Source organism: Myotis daubentonii, chromosome 1 (genome assembly GCF_963259705.1).
Source record: "Myotis daubentonii chromosome 1, mMyoDau2.1, whole genome shotgun sequence".
Taxonomy (NCBI): domain Eukaryota; kingdom Metazoa; phylum Chordata; class Mammalia; order Chiroptera; family Vespertilionidae; genus Myotis; species Myotis daubentonii.
Window position 1 is genome coordinate 177723808 of NC_081840.1, and position 21950 is coordinate 177745757.

The 21950-nt window shown below is 40.8% G+C and overlaps 1 protein-coding gene across 1 annotated transcript in view; it reads right to left on the reverse strand.

Annotated features, from left to right (window-relative positions):
* Positions 1-21950, reverse strand: part of CDS1 (CDP-diacylglycerol synthase 1) — a 62278-nt gene that overhangs the window by 30676 nt on the left and 9652 nt on the right. The window contains exons 2-3 of the mRNA XM_059666375.1: positions 11373-11500; positions 3658-3754 (exon numbers count right to left, since the gene is read on the reverse strand). Of these exons, the coding sequence (XP_059522358.1) occupies positions 3658-3754; positions 11373-11500 (225 nt within the window). The remainder of the gene's footprint in view (positions 1-3657; positions 3755-11372; positions 11501-21950) is intronic.

Here is a 21950-nt window from a genome sequence, read left to right on the forward strand (position 1 = left end):
AAAATTTTAGTCACATTATGACTACAACCATGGTTTTTAAAAACATAAAAGAAAAAAGGATTAAAGGAAGCATATCAAATGGCAGTATTAACTAGGTTTTGGTGGTTAATGATTTGGTTGGGTGATTTTTAAAATTATCTACTTTCCAAAGTAATTTTAATATACTTTTATACCTTTCACAATGGAGAAAATTAAACACTATTAAAAAGTAAATTATATATTGTAGATTAAAAGAATTATTATAAGAGTTTCCAAGAAGGTGGAGGGGGGAGGGGGGCTCCTACAATATCTTCTATATGTGCACACCTGCTTTTAAATCAAAATATGCTTTAATAAATCCATCATTTGGAAAGTGTGATTCCAAGCTGTGGCTGCAGCAATTAAAGTACTATAATTAAAAGTTTGAAGGGAAAAAGCTCATTTTAAGGACCATGTGTATGAGTTCCATCTTAAAATAGTAGCTATCATTTCCTAGAAGTTTTTGATAAAATTCTCTTGGATTAGTCATTTTTAAGTGCTGATATTATTAGGCAAAGGCAAGCTATATACAATGTGTCTGACTCAAAATAAAAATGACCTAGTTAGGGATATGGATGTAAATAAGACTTTAAAGCACATGAAAGCAATTGAGTACCAACAGTGTGTGTGTATGTGTATGTCCATTCATATTTCCTTAACATAAACATCTTAAATACAGCATATGTATACATGCATGTGTACCTGTGTGCAGACGTGTGTGCATGCATATGCAATAAACCTAAATAAGAGCGACAACAGTTCAAATCTACTTTAACTACATCTTTAACATTCTTATATTCTCCTCTGATTAAGCTTACCAAAGAAACAACCTGCCGAAACCGGTTTGGCTCAGTGGATGGAGCGTAAGCCTGCGGACTGAGAGGTCCCAGGTTCGATTCCGGTCAAGGGCATGTACCTTGGTTGCAGGCACATCCCCAGTGGGAGATGTGCAGGAGGCAGCTGATCGATGTTTCTCTCTGATCGATGTTTCTAACTCTCTATCTCTCTCCCTTCCTCTCTGTAAAAAATCAATAAAATATATTTTAAACAAAATAAAAAAAAGAAACAACCTTTCATAGAGGGGAAAAAATGAACCAAAAAGCCCGAGTGCTTTAGGTATGCTTATGATTGTCTTTTTAAAAATCAGAATCCAGGGATGTCTTTAAAGGGGTTTTGAATTTTGTCATTAAAGAGTGGTGAAAAAAACAGTCTCTACCAATTCTGGCCCTACTCTCCACCCAAAACAGTCTAGTGTGGAGACCACGTCACTGATTGACAGGGAGCCCACGGAGTCAGTGTATCAAGGATGCAGGTGTTTTGCAACGTCTTGATCAAAATTACCTTCTAAAGGAGACTCATAATTCAAATAATCCCCAGTATTTTCAATGGCTCCTCTGTGCTTTACAAATAGACCCCAAACTTCTTCACATAGTATGCCAAGGGCCTCCGGAATCTGATCCCTAATCATTCCTCCCGGTTCAAAGGCCCTGCCTCTAGGAAAGAGCAACACCGCCTTTTCTGACACACCTGGCCGTGAGGACCTTTGCTCACAGCACACAGGCATCCACCCTGATAGAGCCTCAAGGTCCACCCAAAGGTCCCTCAGACACAAAGCCTTATGGGCTGTCTGCCATCGTCTAACCCAGGGGTGGGCAAACTTTTTGACTCGAGGGCCACAATGGGTTCTTAAACTGGACCGGAGGGCTGGAACAAAAGCATGGATGGAGTGTTTGTGTGAACTAATATAAATTCAAAGTAAACATCATTACATAAAAGGGTACGGTCTTTTTTTTTTAATTTTATTCATTTCAAACGGGCCGTAGTTTGCCCACGGCTGGTCTAATCCTGTTTCCAGGCTCGACCACTCACCACTGAAAAGCGCTTTGCACACACTCACTCTTCAGTGCCCGAGTCCCGAGGCCAGTGGTGGTCACTCAGCACTCGTAGCCCCCAGCGGGCTCAGACGCAGGCTGGGAGGGAGCCGGGCTCTTCTCTCCGGTCTCACCTGGACGGTGCTCGCCCTGCCTACCTGGCTTTCAGACTCAGAGCTTCTGCCCTCACATTAAATTAGTCCCAACCATTGTTCATTTTTCTTGCTAAAAAAAAAAAAAAGTTCTTCAATTTCTTATTCATTTTTGTGACCTTGATATCCCCAAGGAAGTACAAAATTAATGAGGACAAAAAGAAGAGTGAAAGGGCTTGATGGTGTTTAGGAGAGTTACTTTAAGTGGTTTCAGGGGTTGGTGGAATTTTATTTTTCCCCAAGCGTGTCTAATTTCAGTTCAAAATGGATTCTTTTCTAGAATGAAGGAAAGCCATTTCATATTGCTCCTAGCTTAGTGCTCTGAATAGGACTAGCATGGAAGGAGAAGACAGGTGAGACAGGTGAACAGAATTCTAAGTGGGCAAGGACACAGGGAGACAGAAGAAGAGGCTAAACAAACCGAGATGGGATGAAGAAAAAGAAATAATAAAAGAGACGCTGCAGATCCCCGAGAGCTGGCTCTCACTGCTCCCTGCTAAGTCACACTCAGCATAAAGTGACAAATCTATTGAACAAATGCACTCTCCTTCTCACTCCCACCACTTTGCTTCAAACGCTTCATGCTTCTTTAGATGCCAAGGCCTTTATGTTCAGGAGTCTCTGCGGTGACCCTCCTTCCCCCAAGCTCCCTCTCTCACCACGCCAACTCCTCCTACTCAGCCTTCAGACCGAGCACTTATGCTGGGCACAGGCCTTGGAGAAGCCTTCCAGTTGCCCCTTTGCTCTCATAGCATCCTTTTTTCTTTTTTTTTAATTAAATGCTATTGCAGTTTTTAGTTGTATTTCTGATCAATTCTTTAAAGTGTAGATCTTAAGCTCCATGATGGCACAGACAGGTGTGTTTTTCTCAGCGCCACTGTACCAGAGCCCAGAACTAGCATAATGCCTGGCACATGGCAGGCATCCTGGGACCATCTGCTAAATGAATGAAAAGCTTAAAATACTTGTTGGGCTTCAGGACTTGTTGGGCTGCTCATACATGACAAAGTCCCCACACCCAGAACAGCTCTCACTCACCTCTCTGGTCTCCTCCCTAGATTCCCTCCATAGGTTACCTCCATGCCTTGCTCACGATGTCCCCACCTTGGAATGCCTCCCCTTGTCTGTCCCTCTTTCGGGACTAGCTGTGGCATCACCTCTTCTGAGAGTCTTCCTTCATCTCTGTCTCAGGCTGTTGCAGGCACTTTTTTACTGTGCTCTCCCAACAAGTCCTACCATGGGGCTTACCCCACTTAATGACTATCCTATTTACTCATAGCGTTACTTATGTGCCTCTGCCATTTGATTAAGTTCCTCGAAGTTAGGGATCTAGCTAACAATCCTATATGTTAAAGTCATGTATATGTGTGTGTTTCTGTTTTATCTTGACAAAAAGACATGAATAGACTGTATATACTTGGTCTCTGCTGAATGAACACATTCAAAGGCCCTTTTGCAAACAGAAAAGATTAGCCTTGATGCTTAACGGAACTAAATTTGCTGTTACCAAGTCTTACATTGCCTCCTTGGTCATGACATACTCAAATTACTGCAATCACACCAGTGCTGAAAAAAAAAAAAAATCAAGAGCACCTTAGGGAAGTGTAAATACTCACAAGAAGCATCAGCATAAAAGATCCCATATAGATGATCAGGAAAAACAAGGAAATCATCGTTAGAGTAAGAATTCCACGAATCCACCAGTTTTTCCACCTGCAAAGAAAACGTTTATAAAGTTAGCACTTCATGTGTTCTTACAGTATTTTTCTTGTGTGGGTGGTTTCAGTATTGAGTTACCAGACTTAAGGATTTTCCCTAATTATACCTAAAGAATCCTTCTAATAAAACAAAACAAAACAACAAAAACCCAACCAACCGAAGGGCATTTGTTCACTCACTGAAGAGCTAAATTAAATGTAAAGGTTATGTTAGCCACAGAAAAAGCCTGCTTTTTGTTATGAATGAGGATGAATCATGAGACTAAGCAGGGAGGTGATTAACATGGACGTGTGCAAATCTCCCAGGGTCACTCAGAAGGGAAGAAGGAGCCAGGTGCAAAAGCCCTCCGAAACGATGACCAATCCTTGGGGGTACTCGATAAAAATAATATGATTTCAAGGTGGTTCAGACAGAGTGCGTGACCTTCCGATGAGGAAGAGGAAAGAGAGGCTGATGCAGAACTGAAACTGGAGAGCACAGCAATGTCAGTGAAGGGAAGAAGGTGCCGGCGAGGAGGTCGGTCGCAGAGGACAAGGCCAAACTGGACGTCACGTCCTTCTATCGCTCAGTGTGCAGCCTGCTCTCCTTGGTTAGGGACAGGGCCCTTAGTAGAAAAGCATTTTCTTATTTGGGCCTTTGCTTGTGCCTTACAGCACAGCATCCCTGCTGGCACACCAGCTCGTTGCTGAGAACTGATCTCCCTCAATCCCCGGGCAGCTGTCAGTCAGGGTCTGGGTCCCCTCACCCTTAAGAGCCTCCCACTTCATCCTCAGTGCACCTTACAAATACTGTCACTCTCTACGTGGCCATGTCATGAGAAATGTCGGCAGCTGCTTTTTGACACGAGTAAAATGACTCTAATCACACCTGTGTACGGATGATGATTTCTGAATCTAAAATTGCTGCCCTGCTTTATTCGTTCTACACGCATTTTACATTATACACACAGTAGTTTTTTCTTGAAGACTTCTGATTTCTATTGATTCGAATGATAGCATTTAAATTATGTTTCCAGAGATTTGGATTCAACTTAAAGTATGACAACATATATGTACAATATCTAAGCAAGGCTTTTAGTCTCCTTCCCATAAAAGAAACAGTTGCCAATTTCATCTGTTTATTAAATATTGGTTACATTCCCTGCTTCTAATCACCCTCCTATATAGTCCAGATACTTCTTAAATATCTCTTTTATCATGTCATTTCTGCACTCAAGATCTAAAATACCAACATTACATCCAAACTCTTTCATCTAGCTTCCAAGATTTTTCATGAAGTGGTCAAATTGTTCTTAGCTGACTTTATTTTCCTCTACTGTTCAACCGACTATGTAGATGCATACATTTCTCACAGACTGTAAGCTTTGGGGCTGAACTGAAATGAGTATAGAGTCAAAAATGGCGTAGATGAAAGGTTCCATTTAGTTTTAGAGATATAGCCCCCTATGCGCTAATGAATGGATTAGAGAACCGGGCTAGGTCACGGAGCTGGTCAGAGGTACGTAAAGGACATAAGCCCGTCTCCTGATAGTAACCCTGACCTGCTTGCATGAAACCTAGACGTGCCCTTAGCCCTTCTTTATAACTGATCCTCAGACTCAGAATTACCTAGAACCTCTCTAGTCAGGTGGACACTACATAAGGGTTAGCAATCAGCCCCAGGGTAGATGTTTCTCCTGTCCATGTGTACCTCTGTTAGATGCCTGGCTTTGAACTTCAGAGAATGGTAGCTGCTGAGAACCAGAGATTTAAACAGGAAACCTACTGTCTTCATATCACCCCAAAATTCCATGGCCACTCAAAACCAGGGTCCTCAAGGAACATATACTGTCTGGTTGTCTTTTATGTAGGTATTTCCCCATCTGAGAAAAAATTCTCCCACTCCAATAAAATTAAAGACTTACTTCCCTTATTTATTTTAACTTAACTGACTCCCCAAATTCCCCAAGAATACCTAGTACAAAGTTAAGCACATACTGAGACAGTAACCAAAAGTCATCTTTCCGGAGAGAAGCACTGAATTTAAAGCAGAGCTCAATATGCAAAAAAAGAAAGAATAGAAAATCACTGTTACTAAAAACCAGAGGATAGTCTGGTTCTGAATTCAAAATTCTCCAGTTCCTTTACCACACTTCCAGGATCACATTAGAGAATGCCTTAGTTTTTAGTCCAAGTCATCACCTCACTGATTGTTTTTGGAAAAAGCAGCTGAGGATCAGTAGAGGAGAAGTGCATTCAAGTTTCATGTCTTGAGGACCTATCTGAGCCAGAAATGAGATTTTCAAAAAAGTATGTAATTAAGCATATCCTTAAAAATGATTAAAGTGGTTACACACACTGTTCAAATCTATTTGAATATGTACAATGAATTACTATTACTACCACTATTATGTGGCTTTTATTTCAAAAGTAATGACAAGGTTTAAAAAAAGAAAGAAAGAAAGAAAGAAAACTAGTGCCAAAAGCAACATGAGTCATCCAGAACCTGGTTTGACAAGACAGTTCACCTGAGCCAAGAACTGGAACACAGAGGCACTCCTCAAAAATAAGCAAGAACGGGCCCTGACCAGGTAGCTCAGTTGATTAGAGCATCAACTTCATATGCCAAAGTATCAGGTTCGATCCCAGGTCCGGGCACATACAAGAATCAAGCAATGAATGCATAGATGGGTGCAACAACAAGTCCATGTTTCTCTCCCTCTCTCTTTACGATCAATCAATCAATCAAATGTTTTTAAAAATAAAAAATAAACAAAAACTTGATGGCAAAGAGGGGGAATTTTGAGAATTTCCATCTACCAGTGTTTGGAGAACATGCACAGGAAGTGTATAGGTTCAAGAAAGGAAGGAAGGAAAAAAGGAAGAGAGGAAGAGAGGGAGAGAGAGAGGGAGGGAGGGAGGGAGGGAGGGAGGGAGGGAGAAAGGGAGGGAAGAAGACGGCATTACTGCTATACCTGGATGTGTCCTGGGCTTCTCAGACTCAGAACCGTTACTGTTTTGTGCCAGATAATTCTTTATTGTGAAGCACTGTTCTGTGTACTGTAGGGTGTTTAGCATCCTCCTTAGCCTCTACCCACTGGTGCTAGAAGCGCTGTCTCTCATTGTGACAACCACAAAGGTCTCCAGACATTGCCAAACGTCTGCTGGGGAGGTGGGGGCAAAATCCAGGGCACTGCCCTGGATGAAACCTGCTAAGCCAGGCTCATAGCTGAGGAAGAGCTTCAGTAAGGACAAAGCCAGACCAAGTGGCTCACGAATGCTCAGACACAGGTGAAGAAACAGACTGGGACAACTTGCCAAGTGACCGAAGATCTTTCAGGCTCCTTCCAATTTCAACAACTTAAGACTTTTTGACATTGTAGATTAAAGCCTCAAAAGTGAGCCTGAACCTCGACCAAACAATTTCACTTTTAAGATTTTATCCTACGAAAATAATTATGGTTGCTAAATAAAAGTTATCTCTAGAGAAAAACGTTTAATGCAGAGCTGTTTTTGAGCATGAGAATTTAGAAATCAGCTAAATGCCCAGCAACAGCTCTTTAGTTAAACTACAGTCATGCAAAGGAATATATCGTGCAGCCACTTAAAATATCTATGTATAGTTAAGGATATTTGTTCCTAATACCACAGAATGAAAATGAAAACAGACAAGCAGAAAATAGTACAATGCTTTTTTTACAGCCCCCCCCCCCACACACACACACACGCAAAATATGTACAAGAGAAAAAAGCTTCAGCGTCAACACCGCAATACTGCAAATATCCATGTCTTGGTGAGAGGATAATAGGGTGTTTCCCTGCAATTCATGAAAATTTCTTATGTAACTAGTTTTTTAATCCTATGCATCCACCACTTCTAAATCATTGTAACACAGACTCTTTGGGGTAGTGCAGAGCCTAAACTGATTAAGATAGAGATTTTGAAACATTCATGTAACTTTTATAGTGAAGTTTCATGAGACGATTGAAACTGGTCACATATCCTCCATTGTTCATTAAAAAAAACCACAATTCTTGACCTGCTGGTTTGGCTCAGTGGATAGAGCATCAGCCTGTGGACTGAAGGGTCCCAGGTTTGATTCTGGTCGAAGGTACATGCCCGGGGTTGCAGGTTCGATCCCCAGTAGGGGGCGTGCAGGAGGCAGCCAATCAATGATTCTCTCTCATCATTGATGTTTCTATTGCTCTCTCCCTTTCTCTCAGAAATCAATAAAAATATTTTTTTAAAAATTAAACAATTCTTTTATAAATAGAGCACAATGCCTAGGTTCAGAATGTGGTTCTATTGCTTACTAGTCACATGACCCTTGATATATAAAATTTCCGTGCCTCAGTTTCCTCATTTATAAAATAGGTATATAAGTATACCTGTGTTATAGGTTAACAATTAGCTAGTCAATTCATGTATACAGTATATTCTCAATAAATATCAGCTGATATTACTTGCTATTGTTGCTTTACATGGGGGGAGGGGAGAACCTTAATTGTTAAGAAATTATTATTGACACATAGGAATCTAGCATCATTCTTATATAAATCAATATAAGTTTCCAAATCTGAGATAGACCTGCTAAGGTTTTAAAGCAAAGGTACATCTGTCAATTAGGTCATGAAAATAACTGGGATCAAGGCTATTAAAATAATAATCATGCTTCAAATAACAGCAAAAATTTGTTCTATTAGTTAAAATAATTATGAAAACTTTTCTTTGAAACAATTTATTCTAATATGGTTATAGCCTAGAAACTAAAAACAGAAAAATTCATATTACATTAACTAGATATGACTACACCATTTTTTTATTGTTGTTATAACCCATGGCTGGTAAATTTAATTTAGTAAGTTACATCCAAAATATTTTGTTCAATAACAGAATAGTATCAAACAGAAAAGAGGGGACGTCACACAGTAATGATAAAAATTGTTTCATAACATTTTTGTAGCAGTTAAAATATACATTTGTGTGTCTCTTGGGATGTGGAGTAAAATGTATCTCTTATTGTATGTCACAGTCAAAAACATGGAAAAACTGTTCCATGCCAACATTTAAGATTTCACATATTAATCTAAAGAAAAGCTTATATTTACTTTGCTTTTATAAATTTTATAATTCATATTACTAAAGCATACAAAGGAAGACAATAAAAAATTAGGTAAAATTTGTTGGTGATTACACATTTTAAAATATAGTACAAATATAAAATGGTAAAAGGTTGCCAATCAATGATTCTCTCTCATCATTGATGTTTCTATCGCTCTCTCCCTTTCTCTCTGAAATCAATGAAAATATTGACAATAATTTAAAACTCAGTTTAAAAAATGAGCTATGTCCCTCTGGTACTTGAAGAACAGGAAACAAAGAATATACAATTTTCTTTATTAGGAGAAACTAAGATGGCGGCATAGGGAAACACCGAAATTGCTGCCTCCTACAACAACATCAAAATGCAATAAAAAGACAAAACGGACATCATCCAAAACTTGCAGGAAGGCTGGCGGAGTGGAAATTCTACAACTAGAAGGAAAGAGAAAGGCACATTGAGGGTCAGGAGCTGCGGCAGTAAAGTGCAAAGGTACGGAGGCTCGAGAGTGTGAGGAAGGGGGCTGATACCTGAGGACGCAGCTGTCTTTTTGAATCGGGAGGGAGTCACAGGCTCCCGACTGCTCTGAACTCCGGTTCCGGGAAGTCTCTGGGGACCCAGGACTCATAGGGGGAGAAACTGGACTGTCTGGCAGCGGGCAGAACTCGGAACTCGAGGGCGGCTTTCCCTCAGAGGTGCTTGCAGCAATTGGATTGTCGGGACACTGACACGCGAGCGGCCCCTTAGGGCAGGGCTGAGAATCCGCCATACTTCCTTGCTCCGCCCTTTGATTCCCTGAGACCCCGCCCCACCCAGGCTACGGCAGAGGCTTTTGCATATGAATGCCCTGGCCCTTTGCAACCTGAAAATTACCTAACAAATTGCAGCTGGGCCACAGACCCAGAACTTCCAAGAGAAGGCCCAAGGCCCCACAGCAGCTTGCATTGCTTCACAGCTGGGCCTCATCAGGGCACCTCCAAACTCCAAAAAAGGAAGGGGAATCTGCAGTTCTCTTCTTAGCTCCTGCTGGGTAACCTCAGGCAGGGGCTAAATTAGCACCTCCTTAGATCCAAGAGCCAGTGTACCCAGTGGTCAGAGGGGGACCATCCGGATTACAACTCCTCAGATCCATAAGGGACACACCCAGGGGGCAGACTCAGTGAGCACCAAAGCCCCACTGAAGCAAGTCTTGCCCCAGAAGGGTGTCTTCAGCACAGAAGTTCTCCCACTGCAGACACAGCCGATTCTCACTGCCAATTGGCCTGGAGGTCAATTCCTCCCAGTGATCCTACAACAATCAAGGCATAACTACAACAAGACTGTTCACAAAGCCCACAAGGGGGTGCACCAAGAGTGTCCACCTCAGGTAACGGGGGAGGCTGAGCCACTGGGCCCTACAGGACACCTAGCACACAAAACCACTCTACCAACACAGGGAAGCATAAAAAATGTGGAGACAAAGAAACAGGTCACAAATGACAGAAATGGAGGAAAGCAAACGACTGGATATAGAGTTCAAGGCTACATTTATAAGGTTTTTCAAGAATTTTATGGAAACCGCCGATAAATTTAGTGAGACCCTCAAGAAATCTAGTGAGACCCTCGAGGATATGAAAAAGGACCAACTAGAAATTAAGCATACACTGACTGAAATAAAGAATAATATACAGAGATCCAACAGCAGACAAGAGGATCCCAAGAATCAAGTCAAAGATTTGAAATACAAAGAAACAAAAAATACCCAACCGAAAAAGAAAAAAGAATCCAAAAATATGAAGATAGTGTAAGGAGCCTCTGGGACAACTTCAAGCGTATCAACATCAGAATTATAGGGGTACCAGAAGAAGAGAGAGGGCAAGATATTGAAAACCTATTTGAAGAAATAATGACAGAAAACTTCCCCTACCTGGTGAAAGAAATAGACTTACAATTTTCTTTATTTAATGTTCCCCCACCAGAAAAGGCAACCTGATGTACTAAATAGGTCACCGGCTTCAGAAATCTGACCAACTGGGATAAAAATCCCAGGTCCGCATCTTCATAGCTCTGTAACCTTCACCAGGTAACCTCTCAGATTTGGTTTTCTCATCTATATTAATAAAAGGGTAATATGCTAATTAGACTGGACGTCTTCCGGACATCATTCCAGATGTCCTTCCTGACAAAGCCGGTGCCAAAGGGAAGCCAGCCAGAGTCCTGGGTGCCTGTGGGCAGCCTGGGGGAAGCTGGCTGGGGTCCCGGGTGCCTGCCTGTGGCCGAGGTCCCGGATCTCGGAGGGAAGCCAGTTCCGGCAGCCGGGGGAAGGAAGACCTACTCTTGCACAAATTTTTGTGCATTGGGCCTCTAGTAACTCAAGATCTTAAGTATTAAATGAAGAATGAACATTAAGCATCTAGTACCATGTGTGCTTGACCAACAATGAAAAAGTATAAGCCTTCTCTCTCAGAGCTCCAAAGCTTAGAAATAGTGAAAATAGTACTACATGGGCCAGGATAACCCTACAACTTATCTTGTGCACCCATCCAATCATACCTTGAAGATAAACCAGAGAGAGCTTTCTTGAGGATCTCAGGGGTTCTATCTGAGGATGGTGGAATTTCTGGAATATCAGAATCTGTTCTGGAATCCAAATCTCCATATCTGTCATCGATATCTGTTTCCTAAAATTAAAGAGAAAAGAAGATCACTTTGTTAATAGGGAAAAAAAGCACACACTTGCTAATTATTTATTGCCCTGTGTGTCAAATCTCAGTTACATAACTTGAAACAAAGAAACAACTATTAACTTACCTTGACTATCCAAGCTCTCTTGTACTTCCTTGTTATTATCTGTGCTAAAATCTATCAATGTAAAGGACTCATGTAAACAGAAGACAAAAAGAAACTCCTATATTTCTTAAAACATACATTTACCACAAGAATTAAATATTTATTCTTTTGATACTTAACTGGGAGAACACAGTGTTATTCCAGATAGATTCCGATGAGCTTTTTATTGATTACAATCAAAGCAACAATGAGAGTAATATCTGACACTGGCACAGCATTATATATCTACTAGAGGCCTGGTGCACGAAATTCGTGCATGGGGGTGGGGATGTGTGTCCCTTAGCCCAGCCTGCACCCTCTCCAATCTGGGACATCCCTCTCACAATCCAGGACTGCTGGATCCCAACCACTTGCCTGCCTGATTGCCCCTAACCACTTCTGCCTGCCAGCCTGATCACCCCCCTAACCACTCCCCTGCCAGCATGAACGATGCCTAACTGCTCCCCTGCTGGCCCGATTTCCCCTAACTGCCCTCCCCTGCTGGCCTGGTCACCCCTAACTGCCCTCCCCTACAGGCCTGGTCCCTCTCAACTGCCCTCCCCTGCTGGCCTGATCACCCACAACTGCCCTCCCCTGCCAGCCATCTTGTGTGTTGGAGTGATGGTCACTTTGCATATTACCTCTTTATTAGATAGGATAAAGTATATATAACTCGGTTTTGAAGTTGTTTGCTATGCTGTCATGTAACAGTCTCCACTCCTGCATTCTCCCCTCTCCTACACCCCAACCCAAGCAACCTTCAGTAAAGAATGCTACACATGCTTGCACTTTGGGAAGGTGGTTTACAGAAGGGGACTGGGGCAATGGGGCTCAACTGAAGGAGAAGAACGAGAGGATTCGCAGGAGGTGAGTATAAGCAGATGGAGCACTGAGCAGAACACTGGGCCAGGAGTGATCTTAGAAATGAAAGTGCTTGGGAATGCAGAACATTCAGGAATCTCAAACCCTTATTAGCGCCAGTCTCAGCAGATGGCATCACCCCTTGAGACATTTTCTTTACCTATAGAATGGAAGCTTTTAATATAATGTCAAGGACTTACTGAAGTCAAAGAAGAGAGCTACTGCTATGATTGAAGCACGTCTTCCAATTCCTCCTTAAGTGACTTACCAAATAATATATTAGCCTTGGGGGACTATTTTCAGTTTTCATAAAGTAATAATAAATTTTTGCTTACTAACGGTAACGTTCTTACCATACAATTATGAAATTAAATGATGTTATACCAAAAATGACAAATGAAACAGACATATCAAATTCCTACTGTGACACAGAGCCAGTTGGCCCTAAAGCAGCTTAAACAGAAAGAGATGTTGACTTAATAAACAGCCACACAAAGCGTTCCCTGAAAATGTCAGGGAACCTGCTGCGGGCCCGGCATGCCAGCAGGTCTTTGACATCTACAACAATGAAGCACATCTCTCTTTTTTTGGTCTTTTCCCTGCTACCCACAGTGCTGCAGGGGTGGTGTGAGTGGCAGTGGAGATGGTGACTAATGGAAATACCCCCATAAGGCTACCACCACCATGTTGCAGAAAAAGCACTAGACTAGGAACCAAGGGTTGCCAGTACTAAGGCCACCTGTTCTCTACCCAGCAGAGTGGCAAAGGGCAAATCACTTACCCCTTAACAAAAAACCAAAAAAACTCAGCCTTTGTTTTCCTCATAAAATACAAGCACTGGGCCCTAATTCAAATCGTGGAAACACAAACCCTTTCAGCAAGCCACTTCAGTCCACTTGTCAATGATGGTGATATGTCAAGGCCCTCCTCTCCACACCCTCAAGAAAGCTGTCCTGTTTTTACTTTTATTATTTAAGCTTCTGGGTTCTATTTCATATAACTGGAGGGACACAAAGTGAAAAACTTAAGATTTATCCAGGCTTCTTCATTTCGTGCTAATAACTAAAGAATAAAAGATAATGCTTAAGTAGTGGCCTTTTAGAGCAATTTTACTCAACTCTGGGAATTAGAAGCAGAGACTCTAATGTTTCTGCATTTCTTGTTTGGATTCTGTTACAGATGCCAGACTTGACAAGGAAAACAAGAGTGTGATTGAGGTAACGGGAAGAAGGAAGCAGCACTTTAATGCATGCTGAATTCATGCGAAACTTAACATGCTCAAGAACACCAAGTTAGGAGTTTTTTCTCAAGTCCCAAATTTAAAGACAATAATCCTCCTCTTTCTACCTTTTAAAAAATATTTTTTATTGATTTCAGAGAAGAGAGAGAGAGAGAGAGAAACATGAATGATGAGAGAGAATCATTGATTGGCTGCCTCCTGCACGCCCCCTACTGGGGATCAAGCCCGCAACTTGGCCAGAATGGAACCCAGGACCCTTCAGTCCATAGGCTGACATTCTCTCCCCTTAGCAAAACTGGCTAGGGCCCCTTTCCATCTAAAGCCTGTGTTCTCCCACTACCCACCAGGTGATGTGCCCTCTTAGCTTCCCATCTTCCGCTACACCAGTGGTTCTCAACCTTGGCTGCACATTAGAATCGCCTGGGAATCTTTTTTAAATCCTGATTTCTGGGCCTCATCCTCTGGAAATTCTGTTTCTTTGTTATGGGGTAGGACCACAACATTAGTAACAAAAGAAACAGAATTTCCGGAGGATGAGGCCCAGAAATCAGGATTTTAAAAAGATTCCCAGGTGATTCTAATGTGCAGCCAAGGTTGAGAACCACTGCTCTACACACAAGACTCCCCATAAACTGGGTCTCTAGCTCCCAACACACAATCTCCAGGTGGGTTTTTCCACTAGCATCACCTGAAATTCACATAAGCAAACTGACCTCTCTTTTTTCCACACCAAACCTGCTGCCCTTCTACATTTCCTTCTCAGGAAGACACCACCACCAAACAGTTAACCAATTAACTCAGGTCAGGCACCTAGCTATCAACTTAACAATTCCATCTCCTTTTGCCAAAACACATCCACGTAGCTCCGGGCCTGTCATTACTCTTTCTCCCATGTCCATCCCCACCCACGGCTACTCTTCCTGAGCATCTGGTACCTCAATACCTCATCCCCCTACCCTCTTTACTTTATTTTCAATATAAAAGGAATCTTTCTAAACTGCACATTGAATCTTAACACTCCCCAACCTAAAACCAGAGGATACAATCAAACCACCTGACATTGTTTTTACTGTTGTTCACAATGGCACCCCTCTTTGATGACTCCCCAGTTTTCACACCATTCTGTTCTCTCTCTTATCCAGATATTTGTTCCATCTTTAAAATACAAACTGTGCATTTTCTCTATTGCCCACATCCTGGTCCAAATCCTCCCTTCCACATTCCTAAAACGTGGCTACTGCCCACTCATCCTCTGACCTTGGTTTCAAGGTCACGTCCTTTACAAATGTCTTCCCGGACCCCCAGCGCCAGGTTAGCTGCTCTTCAGCTGTGTGTCCACGATTTCCCTTATGTTTGCCCATTACTCTATATTAAAAGTGTATGTTTGCTTGTCTATACTTTCCAGTAGTCCCCAAGCTTTGTGAGCAGAGGAAATACCATCCATTGGCCTCACTCTTAATCCCAAAAGGCCAGCAGAGGGCTGATACAGTGGCTGGCATTTATTAGGTAATACACAATAGGTGACGAATGAATTGAGCCTGTCAACTCATGCTAACATTTAGGATTAAAATTAGAAGTTCTCTTTGTTCTTGCTAGATGAATAGTCTTGACCAAGTGCTTGGCTTGGGATCTCAGTTCCACATATCTGTAATGAGGGCTTACTGACTTTTCAAAATATAAAATTATAATGAAAGTATGTCTGGTAAATGAGGGATGGAAGTTGAAGAAATAACAGGTTCTTTATTTACCCTGTAAATCCAATTCCTAAGGAAAAGTAATTAGGAAATCAGAGCAAAAGCACTTAACAAATATTGATTTACTTATTCCTCACATTACCCTAGAGGTAGGTAAACAATCACCTCTATTTTATAGGTAAAAAAATTTGAGGCTTGCCCAGCTGGTGTGGCTCAGTGGTTGAGCATCAACCTATGAACCAGGAGGTTGTGGTTTGATTCCCAGTCAGGGCATATGCCTGGGTTGTGGGCTTCATCCCCAGTGTGGGGCGTGCAGCGGACTGATGATTCTCTCTCATTGATGTTTCTAGCTCTCTCTCCCTCTCTTCCTCTATGAAATCAATAAAAATATATATTTTAAAAAAACTGAGGCTCTGAAAGATTAAGTGTCCAAGTTTACACAGCTCTAAGCAATGTAGCTGGAAGTTGAAATCATACAGGAGCATAATTAAAGTGACAATTCTCTCCCAAATTGATCTACAGATTCAGTGCAGTCCCAATAAACATCTCAACAGGTGCTTTGTTTTATTTTTGTAGAACTGCACACACTGGTTCTAAAATTTATATGAAAATGCAAAGAACCTACAAGAGCTGAAACAGTCTGATAAAAAGATCAAAATTGAAGAACTTACACTACCTGTAATCAAGCTGTGATATTAGCATAAAAGAAAAAAAAAAGATCAATGGAAAACAGACTAGAGTCCAGGAAGAAACCCACACAAATATGGATCACTGATCTTCAACAACGTTGAAAGGGTAATTCAACAAACTATGCTGAAACAATTGGATATCCATATGAGGAGGGAAAGAAAAACAGGAGAGAAAGAATTTTGATCCATACCTCACACCAATTACAAAAATTAATTCAAAATAGATCACAGGCCTTTATATAAAATAGTAAAACTTCCATAAAATCTCTGTAATCTTGGATTAGGCAAAGATTTCTTAAATAAAACGACATAAAACAAAAAAATTAATAAGCAGATCATCAAAATTAAGTCTTCTGGTCTTTAAAAAACACTGTTAAGAGAATGAGAAAAATGAGCCCATAGACTGGGAAAAGATATTTGCAAAACACATATCAAATAAAATGTTTGCCTCCAGAATACATAAAGAACCCTAAAATTCAATAAGAAAACAATTCAATTAAAATGCAAGGGCAAAATATTTGAACAAACATTTCAAGAAAGGCAATACACATTTGGCAAATAAGCACATGAAAAAATGTTTAATGTCATTAGTTATCACGGAAATGCAAAATGGGGGGAGAAGGACACATATGTAATATCTTAAACAATAAAGAAAAAATAAAACAAAAAAGATACTACCACACATCTAGTAGCATGGCTAAATTATAAAAACTGAACATACCAAGTGTTGCAGAAGATGCAGAGACACTGGAACTCTCACACTGGTGGTGGGAATGTAAAATGGTACAACCACTTTGGAAAACAGTCTGTCAGTTTCTCAGAAAGTTAAACACATATCCACCACATGACCCAGTCATTCCACTCCTTAGTATTTGTCCAAGAGAAATAAAAGTATATATGCACACAAAGACTGTACACAAAGGTTCATGGCAGCTTTACTTGTAATAGTTTCAAACTTGAAACCACTCAAATGTTCAACAAGGAACAAAACAAATTGGGCTACATGCGTACAATGGAATACTACCCAACAATAAAAATGAGTGAACTACTGATGCACTTAACAATAGAGATGGATGTCAAAATAATTATGCTGAGGAAAATGAAGTCAGACAAAATGTACAGCCTATCCCAGTGATGGCGAACCTTTTGAGCTCGGCGTGTCAGCATTTTGAAAAACCCTAACTTAACTCTGGTGCCGTGTCACATATAGAAATTTTTTGATCTTTGCAACCATAGTAAAACAAAGACTTATATTTTTGATATTTATTTTATATATTTAAATGCCATTTAACAAAGAAAAATCAACCAAAAAAATGAGTTCGCGTGTCACCTCTGACACGCGTGTCATAGGTTCGCCATCACTGTCCTATCCTATAAATAATCCTATAAATAAAAGGGTAATATGCAAATTGACCCTAATGGACTCTCCCGCCTCCTCAGCAGTGCTAAGGATGTCCGACTGTGGCTTAAGCTGGCAGGTGGACATCCCCCAAGGGCTCTCGGGCTGCCAGAGGGATGTCTGACTGCCAGCAGGCAGATAGAAATCCTCCAAGGGATCCCAGACCGCGAGAAGGTGCAGGCCGGGCTGAGGGACCACCTCCCCACCCCGAGTGCATGAATTTTCGTGCACCAGACCTCTAGTTTAGTATATATAAATAGTCTTCCAATTTATAAAATTCTAGAAAATACAAACTCATCTTTTGAGCCAGAAAGCAGATCGGTGGTTATCTGGGAGTGGGGAGGGAAATGCAAAAGAGCAGGAGCAGCACACTTTTGGTGGTGATGGATATGTTCATTACCATATCTTTAGTGATGAATTTATACATGTAAACATATGTCAAAATATCAAATTGCAGAGTGTATGGTTAATTGAATGTAAGTCATTTATAGCTCATGGTGACTCCTGAACAGTGACAGGAGCCAGTGGCCAGGAGAAGAGGAAGGAGGTGTTTCCAAATACTGGATGCTGAAAAGACAGGAACATGGCCATGGGGCTCCTCCTGATCTTCCTCCAGTGACATCCAATTCTATGATACATTAAAACCATACTATGTCTTATGGCTTCATTATTGTAAGTGTTAAATTCCAAATTAGGAAGAAAGATCCCTGAAGGCTGATTAGTGACTTTGAGCATGTTTTCATATGTCTCTTGGCCTTCCTTATGGCCTCCTTCGAAAAGTATCTATTTAGGTCCGTTGCCCATTTTTTGATTGGGTTATCTTCCTTTTATTAAGTTGTATGAGTTCCCTGTAAATGTTGGAGATTAAACTCTTATTGGAAATAACATTGGCAAATATGTTCTCCCATACAGTGGGCTTTCTTGTTGTTATGTTGATGGTTTCTTTTGCTGTACAGATGTAGTCCCATTTGTTTATTTTTTCTTTAGTGTCCACTGCCCTAGGAGCTATATCGGTGAAGATATTGCTTCAGCATATGTCTGAGATTTTGCTGCCTGTGGATTCCTCTAATATTTTTATGGTTTCCCATCTTACATTTAAGTCCTTTATCCATTTTGAGTTTATTTTTGTGTATGGTGTACGTTGGTGGTCTAGTTTCATTTTTTTGCATGTATCTGTCCAATTTTCCTAATACCATTTATTAAAGAGACTATCTTGACTCAATTGTATGTTTTTGCCTCCTTTGTCAAATATTAATTGAGCATAGTGGTTTGGGTTGATTTCTGGGTTCTTTATTCTATTCCACTGGTCTATATGTCTGTTCTTGTGCCAGTATCAGGCAACTTTGAGAACAGTGGCTTTGTAATACAGCTTGATATCTGGTAGTGAGGTCCCTCCTACTTTGTTCTTTCTCAGGATTGCTGTAGCTATTCAAGGTCTTTTTTTTTTTTAATTCCAGATGAATTTTTGGAGAGTTTGTCCTAGGTCTGTGAAATATGCTGTTGGTATTTTAATGGGGAGTGCACTGAATCTATAGATTGCTTTGGGTAGTATGGACATTTTAATGATGCTGATTCTACCAATTCATGAACATGGTATGTTCTTCCATCTGTTTATGCCTTTCTATCTCTTTTTTCAGTGTCCTGTAGTTTTCCAAGTACAGGTGTTTTACCTCCTTAGTTAAGTTTATGCCTAGGTGTCTTAATTTTTTTGGTGCGATGGTAAATGAGATCGATTTTTTAATCTCTCTGTAAGCTCACTATTGGCGTGTAAAATGCCATACACCTAAATAGATACTTTTTCAAAGAGGACATAAGGAACGTCAAGAGACATATGAAAACATGCTCAAAGTCACTAATCATCGGAGAGATGCAAATCAAAACGACAATGTGGTACCATCTTACACCTGTCAGAATGGCTATCATCAACAAATCAACAAATGACAAGTGCTGGCGAGGATGCAGAGAAAAAGGAACCCTTGTGCACTGCTGGTGGGAATGCAGACTGGTGCAGCCACTGTGGAGAACAGTATGGAGTTTCCTCAAAAAAACTAAAAATGGAACTCCCATTTGACCCAGTGATCCCACTTCTAGGAATATATCCCAAGAAACTAAAAACACCAATCAGAAAGGATATATGCACCCCTAGGTTCATAGCCGCACAATTCACCATAGCTAAGATTTGGAAACAGCCTAAGTGCCCATCATCAGATTAGTGGACTAAAACACTGTGGTACACTTACACAATGGAATACTATGCTGCTATAAAAGTGAAGGAATTCTTACCATTTGCAACAGCATGGATGGAATTGGAGAGCATTATGTTAAGTGAAATAAGCCAATCAGAGAAAGATAAATATCACATAATCTCACTCATTTGTGGAATATAATGAACAACATAAACTGATGAAAAAAAACAGATCCAGAGACAGAGAAGCATTGGTCAGACTGTCAATCTTCAGAGGGAAGGTAGGGGAGTGTGGGGGTAAGAGGGAGAGATTAACCAAAGGACTTGTATGCATGCATATAAACCTAACTAATGGACAAAGACAACAGGGGGGTGAGGGCATGAGTGGGGGGGTGGGTGGTTAAGAGGGGGATAAGGACACATATGTAATACCTTAATCAATAAAGAGAGGGGGGAAAAGAACCCCTCCACCCCCCAAAAAAGAAAAAAAAGACCCCTGAAGGCAAAATCCATGGGATATACAACAGAACTTAGAAATTTGAAGAGTTATAGACCATTGTGAAATATTACTGTCATCACAAAATTGCATTTTATCAAGATTTCATTAGAGCTGGCTCTCCATCCCTTTTTCAGGGCTGAAAGACATAATGCTTACTGCTCTTCTGCGGGACCCCCCTTCAGAGGGAAAAACGAGTATATGAACTAAGAATGATTAAACCTGCAATGTCTGAACTCTGACCTGATCTTAGTTTGGGGGAAAGGAAGGAATCGGTAATAGACACTTTGGCAGCAATAGGGAAAATCAGAATATAGATTGTTTGTAGATAAGAAAGTTACAGTTAATTTTTTTTAGATATGATAATGGCACTGTGATTCTATAGGAAAATGTCTTTAAGATGCATCATTTAATATTAGGAGAGAAGGACTAGGAGGTCTGAAACTTATTTTCAAATGATTCTTCAATAAAATATGTGCATATACATATATGGCAAGGTAAAGCAAATTTGGCAAATTCTTCACAGTTGTTAAATCTAAGTGCTGGATGTACTGATAATCATTGTACTACCCTTTTAATTTTTCTGTTATTAAAAACTTTTACAGTAAAAAGCTCAGAAAAAAATTCAAAGCTTACCAATACACTGTTTGTGGATATAAAATAGTTATAAACCTATCAAGAAGGGAAAGAAATCTTGAGAATAAAATTCAACCTGTGCCCTGGCCAGTGTAGCTCAGTGGTTGAGCACTCACCTATGAATCAGGAGGTCATGGTTTGATTTCAGGTCAGAGCATATGCCGGGGTTTTGAGCTCAATCGCCAGTAGGGGGCATGCGGGAGGCAGCTGATCAATATTCTCCCTCTCATTGATGTTTCTTTCTCTCTCTCTCTCTCTCTCTCTCTCTCTCTCTCTCTCTCTTCCTCTCTGAAATCAATAAAAATATATTTAAAAATATTTAAGCTCTGATAACCTAGGTGCCTAAGGGGTTCCTTGTATTATGAGCCTTTTGTACTGATTCCATATTTATTAACAGCAATATAAATTATTTTAAGTACTACTATGGCGTACACTGAATTCTACCTGAGTGGTGTCCCAGAGGTGTTTAAAGCCTCAACCCAGAAACATTTCATGTAAAACACAGTAGGGTGTTGTGAAAATAAAATAAAAACCAAAACCTTGAAAGAGGCTAGTTTTATTTTCTAGATCTCGATTTTTAAACTTCAAGGTAAAATGGTAGGACTCAGCTAGGCTTAGCAAACATTTGCTGCCCCATGGCACTACACTGTTTTCAAATAACATGCTTGGAGCAGAAAGGTGGCAGTGAGCCCTGTCTTAACCACCAAGGTGCTCAGCCCCACCTGAGCCAGCCAGATGATGAAGTCAGAGTGGCTTCCCCAGCCTTTCATAAAGCTCTTAGATAGTTGGCCAGGGTCCTGGCAAATAAAAGGGAATTGCAGGCATAGCCAGGAAACAGAAGTACAACACTGCTTTCCTAGCCACCAAGTTTGCAAAAAGCAGCTTTAAATTTCCACAGGGGAGAGCCCCTCACACTCTAGTGGACTCTTGTTTCTCCCTTCCTGTGCACTCCAATTTTCTGTTTACAAGAAGCTTAGCCCAGTCAGTGGTCGAGCGTCAACCTAAGAACCAGGAGGTCAGAATTTGATTCATGGTCAGGGTACATGCCCAGGTTGCAGGCTCAATCCCCAGTTTGGGGAGTGCAGGAGACAGCTGATCAATG